Below are 8,010 nucleotides of genomic sequence, written 5' to 3'. Positions count from 1 at the left end.
CGCCGTCCCTCTTCATCAGTCACTCCTGCCCGGTCAGCGTTCCTCAGCATCACGTGGAAGCTTTAGAGATCAAGGTTCTCGCGCCCCTCCCCCAGCGCGCGCCGCAGCTCCTTCGGCTCCTTCCGGAATGCCTTAGCTCCGCCCCACTTTAGCTCCCGATCCCGCCCCTTCCTCCGCCCCGCCGCCTCTTTAAGCTGGAGTCGCAAGTACGCATGCTCCTTCTGAGCCTCCTCGTAGCGTGAGGACGTTAGCGTTGGCGTGGTGACGTAGGGGCGGCGGCATCTCGCATTTTAACTCGGGGTCAAGGCGTAGGTTTGGAAACCACGCGGGATCGTGGGGCGTCCTGGCCGCCCGCGGCGCGTGGTTTCCTCTCGGCTTGCGCCGCTTGATGTGTGGTCTCCGTCCCGCCCCTTCGGGGAGAGGGAAGCGGAGAAAAGGCGTTTTGGGAACAGAGTTGGAGCGTCGGAAGGGGAAGGGAGCACCCAGGGGGCCGTGGCGCGTCTGAGGACAGGGCTGCAGCCGGCATTGGGGAGCCGCTGAGGGGGGCGGGTCCCCGCAGGCAGGGTCGGACGCCGCCGGGATCGGGGCTGGTCCCGATGTTGGCGGCCCGGGGCCTGCTCCGAGCCCTGCGCTCCTGGTCCCCCGCTCCCTCCCCGAGACGCCGGCCGTCAGCCACGCTGAGCGTGCGGGACGCGCTCGGCTCCCGGAACGCGAAGGGGGAGCGCGTTAAGGTTCAGGTTGGTGTACGGGAAGGGGCCGGGTTGTTTCTTGTTAGGAACTTAGAAGGCACATCCACGTGTAAGCTCGTCTTGGGCTGTCAGGTCAGCACGACGGGCGGGGAGACGTTAGAAAACGTGGGCAGTCGTGTGCGTTCACACCTGCCTCCTTTCGCCGGACGGTGGCGATGCCCGGGACGCGCTGGCACTTTCCTGCCACAGCGCAGGGCCTCGCCTGTAAACGTGTTAGTCGCACAGCAAAATAAAAGCAAGAGCCCCTTTTCCTTTAGCACTCGAATGAATAGCCACAGGTATGTGGTGGTGGTTTTGAGCTAGCTCTTGGGACGCACACACACGGCGAACAGCAAATAGTCAACTAAACCATACCTTCCACTTGTAGCCACCTCAGTGCCTAATATGGGGCTTCGCAGATAGTTTATGTTTCACAAATTGGGAGAAAGATTGGAGTGTAGCAGCTTGAAAGAGCTCTGAGTCAAGATGCCCAGGATTAAATCTCTGCAATTTAACTATGGGCACGTCGCTTACGTGCTCTCTTATAAAGTGAAGGTAACAGTAGTCCTTTAATTGAAGATTAAGGGATAATAGGATAGTAGGTATAAGACATTTAGAACAGTGGCCTACAGTCAGTGTTAGCCGCTGTGTTTGCTCATATTTGCAGCAACTCTGCATAGAAGATTTCCTCTTAAGGAGCAGGCCAAGCAGGGTGCTTTCTTTCCTATTAGGTTGCTGAAATACACTGACGCAGTTATTTTTGTTGTCCTCACATACCCTTGATTTTTAGAAATATGACCAATTACCCCTCTGCATTTCTTTGGGTTTCATATTCTTTCCATGATCCAAATCAAAGCGTTTTCTTGAATTCATCTATGAATTCGACATACACTAATGATACCTTCTGTGTGCTAGTCTAGAGAGGATTCAAAGATGGGAAGAACAGAACCTACTCCTAGGTTAGAGGCTTTCATTTTAACGCCGCGCAGTCTAATACAGTAACTACCTGCCAGTTGTGGCACCGAGCACTTGAAATGTGGCTAGTCCGAATTGAGAGGTGCTGTAAATAAAATACACACCAATTTTGAAGAACAACAACAACAAAAAAGCAAAATACCTCATTTTTATGTTGATTACATGTTGATAATATGGGCCTAATGGGTTAAATAAAATATTAAAATTCATTTCACCTGTTTTTTTTTTTTTTAATGTGACCACTAAAAAGTGTTAAATTATTTATGTGGCTCACATTTTTGTTGGACAGTCCTGGTCTAACAGCTAAGACAAGTAATGATAGCAATATGACAAGTATTAGTGGTATAAAGAAAGAACTTGGAGAAAACAGAGGGAAGTCCTTAACTGCCTGAGGTCAAGGAAGACTTGTCTATAGGGTATGGGGGGGACACAAAGAAAGTAAGGGTCAGGACAGTCATGTGCCACATGATGTTTGGGTCAATGACAGAATGGCATAAAAGACGTGGTCCCATAAGAATAAAATGGAGCTGAAAACTTCCCATCACCTAGTGACCTGGGAGCTGTGGTAATGTCACGTGATAGTGGAGCACATTACTCAGGTGTTTGTGGTGATGCTGGTAACCACCTGTGCCGTCAGTTGTATAAAAGTATAGCCCCTATAATTATGTACAGTACATAATACTTGATAAGGATGATAAACGACTATGTCAGTAGTTTATGTATTTATGACACTTTTACCATTATTTTAGAGTCTACCCTTTCTACTCATTAAAAAAAAGTTTGCTGTAGAACTGTCTGCCATGTTACACCGGCAGCAGCCTGATACAGCCTGTGTTTACGCAGCTCTTGATTGCCTCATTTTCTCCTGTGTTTGATTTATTCTGATGTTATTTTGTACAATAATATGCTGAACAGGCTATGCCACAAAGCCTAGGTGTGTAGTAGGCTTGTGTAAGAGCACTTTGGAGTGTTCGAACAACAAGGGCATCGCCTAACGATGCGTTTCTCAGAATGTATCCCTGTTGTTAAGTGGCGCATGACTATATAGTTTTTCTGAGTAGGATCATTTTTCTTTTCCCAAGCATGTTTGGTGGTTAATCAAACACCGTCATTTATTTTACAGTTGTTCAGTGTCTGCTAGAGGAATATTCTCTTAACTTATATGCTAATTAAATTTCAATTAGATGTGATCTGTGAAAGAGCTGTTTTTAATGTCACTAGTCTACTGAAGACAGCTCATTTGTACTCACACCTGCCTGTTGTTTAAGTTCAGAATGCCTTTGAAAGTTTATGTACTGTTTAGTATATATTCATAATGAGAAGTTTCTTGAGAACTCTTTACGTTGTAAAAGGGGAAAAAAATCCATGAAGATGTTTCTAGTCTATAACTACATCATCTCTCTCTGGGTTTTGATATAAAAGGAGAAAGAGACCCAAGATATGTGCCCTTTTATTTGTAATGGCCCGAGGGGGCGTAGGGTGGGTGTTAGTGCAGAGGCAGGAGAAAATACGTGGAATAGCCAATATTGGGGGGATTGGTTATGTGAATTAGGCTCATCAACCTAATGGAATGTCAGGTATCTATTAAGGATGATGAGCTTTATTGACAAAACATAAGGTGGAATGCCAAAGCTATATCTCACTGTGATAAAAACCATGTAAAATTATACATGCATATGAGTCTGAGTGAACTAAAAGCAATTGATTTGTTAAGGCAGGATTATGAGGACTTTTTTTTCCCTATTTTCATTTAGTCTTCTATGTGTATTTGTAATGAAAATGTAAAACGTTTGTGTTTTAAACTCACGTTTAGAAGTATTTCTCTTTATTAGGGATGGATTCGTTCAGTCCGATCCCAGAAAGAAGTCTTGTTCCTGCATGTAAATGATGGGTCATCTTTGGAAAACCTTCAGGTTGTAGCAGATTCAAGCTTTGACAGTAGGTGAGTTGGGGGGAAAAAAGGGTCCTTTGATTGTGTTTTTTTCCCCCCATCTCTTCTGCTCCACATTCCCCTAATCCAGTGTTCACTAATCCAGTTGCCCCCTGAGTGATTTTTCTAAACAAACCTGCTTTTCATAACTTTCAGGCTCAAGTCCAAATACTCAAGATCCTCCAACCTCAGACCTTTTCTCCTGTCTAACGTCTTTGTGTGACAGTATTCCCCACCTACCCTTTGCTTCAGTTTCTCTTAATTACCTGCAGCTTTTAACCTAATTAAGGGTAAAAACTTTTATCATTAAATAGTTTAATGTTCTGATAGCAAGATTTCTATTAAAATGAGGGTTGCATATAATGATATCTTGTTTATGCCGGTTTTTTATTACTATTAGAAAACTGACTTTTGGGAGTTCTGTGGAAGTTCAAGGGCAGCTGATAAAAAGTCCATCCAAAAGACAAAATGTGGAACTGAAGGCAGAAAAAATTGAAGTTGTTGGAAATTGTGATGCCAAGGTATGTTTTCTGACCCTGTTATGGAGGCTGTTTAGGCTTAATTTAAAACATTAGCAGTCAGTTTTAAAAGTTATTATTGGGAAGATGACACTTAGAACATGTTTTGATTGTTACTTCCCAGATAATTGAAACAGGCTGTAGTGTCTAAGGAATGTAGAGAGTAGCAAAAAGTATTTGTGCAGATGGCTGAGTCTTATGAGTGAGAGCTAAGTATTAGTCTGTACATCTCTGTGGTTCATGTTACGCTTGAAACTTATCACTTTTACAAGCATGCTCAGTCAGTTGTAAATCCAGAGATGAACCAGGCAGACCACTTCCAGGCAGTTCAACTTCCAGGCGGTTCTTAGGAAAGCTGTCTAGAAGTGACTTTTTGCATGATCTAGAATTGTATTGTCCAGTATAGTAGCCACTAGTCATCTGTGGCTGTGTAATATTAAATCAATTAAAATTAAATTAAAAATCCCATTTCTCAGGGGCATCAGCCACATTTCAGGTGCTCAGTGGTTATATATAGTGGCTACCATACTGAATAGCATAGATACAGAACATTTCCACTTATAGAAAATTCTATTGGACAGTGCTATAGTGTTATAATGCTTGGGCTGAACAAAGAAATTCTACATTAAGACATGTTTATACATGTTTTTGCAAGACTCTTCTGTGTAGCTTTTTATTTGTAGTCTGATAAAGAGGTTAGAGGGAATAAAATCATAGATTATCGATCTAATTTCTTAAATTGTAGAAAATGAGGCCCAGCCAGGTGAAATAACTTTCCCACGTTTATAGTGCTCATCAGTAGCACAGCTGAAATTGATGTACGAGCCATTTGACGCCCCTGTGGTTTTGCAATACTTGTCTTCAAATATTTAATGAACAAAAATGAGAAAATATAGGGAAATTGCATCCTTTTAATTCATTTTTAGTTCTTTTGGATAACTGGGAGAAGTTAAATGTAGGAAATAAAATGGGCAATTTTTTTAAAATGTCATTCTGAGTAATTTTCTAAGAAATTCTAACTGACATGTAAAATCAAGAATCAGATTCTGAAGCTGAAGTAGAATAATATTGAATGTCAACTATAATTATATATATACACATACATACATATATATATATTTATTGAATGTCAACTATAATTATATATATATATACGCATACATACATATATATATTTATGGTCACGGGGTGTAAAGTACAGCATATTGTAACAGCTTTATGTTATACGCTGTCAGAGGGGTAGTACATGGGGGGGATATCTCTTTGTGAGGGTGTAAATGTCTAATCATGTTGTTTTGTACACCTGAAACTAGTATAAAAATTTTTTTAAAGAAAGAATTAGGTTTTAAAAATAGACTGAAAATAATTTGAAACTCAGAGAGGAATGGAGATGGTAACCGTTTTTGTTTTTGTTTTTTTAGAGGGATATAGGATTATTAAGAATTTGCCATGTGTTTTACTCCTTTTAAATGGTTCTCCCTTGGCTTCTGTAGGTGTTGATGCCTTCACCTTTTCCTTCATTTCAGTGTCATTTTTAACTATTCGGACATTAGGGAATTCTGAACTCCTAACAGTCCCCAGATTCCTATTTATGTGGGTATATTTTCACTTTAGTAAGTGTGGTGCTTATTTGTATATGACTCAAATTGGTATGTGCACAAGGCCTTGAAAGGAATAGACAAGACTAAAAGAAATAGGCTGCCATTGTAGCTCTTTTACTTCGTTTCTTTCTTTATTTATTTTTTACTGAAACTTTGGTTTTGGTCTGAAAATTTGTTTTTGTCTTTTTAACCTTATAACATGAGTGAGGATAAGGTGGAAATACTTCTAAGTAGAGTCATGATTTCCTTTAAAATTTTCGTAAATATATACTAGTCTAGAAAGCTGTTGACCCTCCCTTATGTTCTTAGATGGCAGTGCATGTTGATAAACAGTGATAAACAGTATCAGTTGATTATGAATAGTAGTGGACTCTCAAGACATTTCGGTGATTTTAAAACTGAACAGCAGCTGTGTATATACAGCTGTAGAAAACTAATGTCTATAATATTCTGAACTCCTGTCGGCCAAAAAGTGGATTGTTTTGCATAATTATATCCTAATCTCTCTATTTGTAAGTAGTGATTGATAGCTAATGGATAGAGATATGATAAATAACAGATTAGCCTTCGTGATAGTAAATGTATTCGCCCACAGCTGTACGTAGTAGAGCAGAATTCAAATCCACATCTGATTCCACCCCACCACCATTCTACTAACTTGTTGGAATTAATGTGAACTATATTCAGTTACATTAAGAAATAAGGGAAAGCACCTTAGTTTTGTTGTAAAGCACTATTATTTTTTAAATGCCCTGGAAACTTAATCTTTTTAGTTTCTAATTTTTTTTCTTTCCATTTATTGGCAGACTTTCCCTTTTAAATATAAAGAGAGGCATCCTCTGGAGTATCTGAGACAATATCCTCACCTGAGGTGTAGGACTAATGCTCTGGGTTCTATACTGAGGGTTCGCAGTGAAGCCACAGCTGCTATTCATTCTTTCTTTAAGGTAAGGTGCGCTTCTCATTGTTTTGTCTTGTGAAGAAGTTGAATAATTGTAACACTGGAGTATTATCCTGAAAGTTCTGTTAGTTATTATTCCAAGCACCCTTTACTTGAGTGGTACTTTTTTCTTTGGTTGATTTAAAATTTTCTCTGTATCAATGATTTTGAGCAATTTGATTTTGATGTGCCTTGGTATAGTTTTCTTTATGTTTCTCATGTTTGGACTTTGTTGAGTGGCTTGGATCTATTTTTAATTTTCATCAACTTTTTCAGCTTTGTCTTCTTCAAATATTTTTTCTGTTTCCTCCTTTGGGACGTCAACTACCCAGGTATTAGGCTACTTGATGGTATCTCCATAGCTCACTGATGTTCTTTTCTTTTTTAAAATTATTTTTTGCTCTCCATGTTTCTTTTGTATAGTTTCTGTTGCTGTGTCTTCAAGCGTACTTATATTTTCTTCTACAGCTCCTAATTTGTTGTTATTCCTATTCAGTGCATTTTTCATCTCACATATTGTAGGTTCATATAATATCTAGATGTTTGATTTGGCGCCCTCTCTTTTTAAAAATATCTTCCATTTTCTACACTTAATTTTCTGAACACATACAATACAGTTTTGAACATATACAATGAAGTAAAAATACTGTTTTTATGTCCTTTCCTTCTAATTCTAACATATCTGTCAGTTATGAGTCAGTTTTGATTGATTGATTAATCTCCTCATTACGGGTCATATTTTCCTGCCACTTTGCATACCTACCAATCTTTGATTAGATGCCAGACATTGTGAATTTTTACCTTATTGGGGGCTGAATATTTATAAAACTTCTTAAGCTTTGTGCTGGTATGCAGTTAAGCTATTTGAAACTGTTGATCTTTTGGGTTTTCCTTTTAAGCAGGTCTGGAGAAGTGCTCAGTCTAGGACTAATTATTTCTCATTGTTGAGGTAAAGCCTTCCTGGGTACTCTACCTAGTGCATTGTGAATTATGAGTTTTTCCAGTCTGGCTTGTGGGAATAGGCACCTTTTGCAGCCACATGTGAACACCAGACACCGTTTCCTCTAATCTTTTTGGATGATTTTTTCCTTGCCCTTGGATGGTTTCATAACACAAATGTGCTGATGATTCCTCTACCTAATACTCCAGGTGACCCTCTACACGTCTCTGGAGTTCTCTGTACAGCTCTCTCCTCTCTGGTACTCTGTCTTATGAATTCTAATGACTTTGGTATCAGCTCTGTCTCTTCAACTTAGTGAGTTTCCTGGGCTCCACTTTATATCCCCCCCTCTCCCTGCTATGGCCTGGGAAATCTCAA

General features: G+C 40.0%; 1 protein-coding gene across 2 annotated transcripts in view; it reads left to right on the top strand.

Moving 5' to 3' along the window:
• Nucleotides 1-217: 217 nt before the first annotated feature.
• Nucleotides 218-8,010, top strand: part of NARS2 (asparaginyl-tRNA synthetase 2, mitochondrial) — a 176,862-nt gene continuing 169,069 nt past the window's right edge. The window contains exons 1-4 of one of the 2 annotated variants that reach the window (XM_081064086.1): nt 218-737; nt 3,536-3,645; nt 4,034-4,154; nt 6,559-6,699. In XM_081064086.1, the coding sequence (XP_080920212.1) occupies nt 597-737; nt 3,536-3,645; nt 4,034-4,154; nt 6,559-6,699 (513 nt within the window). In that variant the 5' untranslated portion in view covers nt 218-596. The remainder of the gene's footprint in view (nt 738-3,535; nt 3,646-4,033; nt 4,155-6,558; nt 6,700-8,010) is intronic. The other variant, XM_081064087.1, reaches the window with a different exon arrangement.

The sequence above is a fragment of the Rhinolophus hipposideros genome, assembly GCF_964194185.1.
Source record: "Rhinolophus hipposideros genome assembly, chromosome: 10".
Taxonomy (NCBI): domain Eukaryota; kingdom Metazoa; phylum Chordata; class Mammalia; order Chiroptera; family Rhinolophidae; genus Rhinolophus; species Rhinolophus hipposideros.
This window is presented reverse-complemented; position numbering and strand designations above follow the sequence as displayed.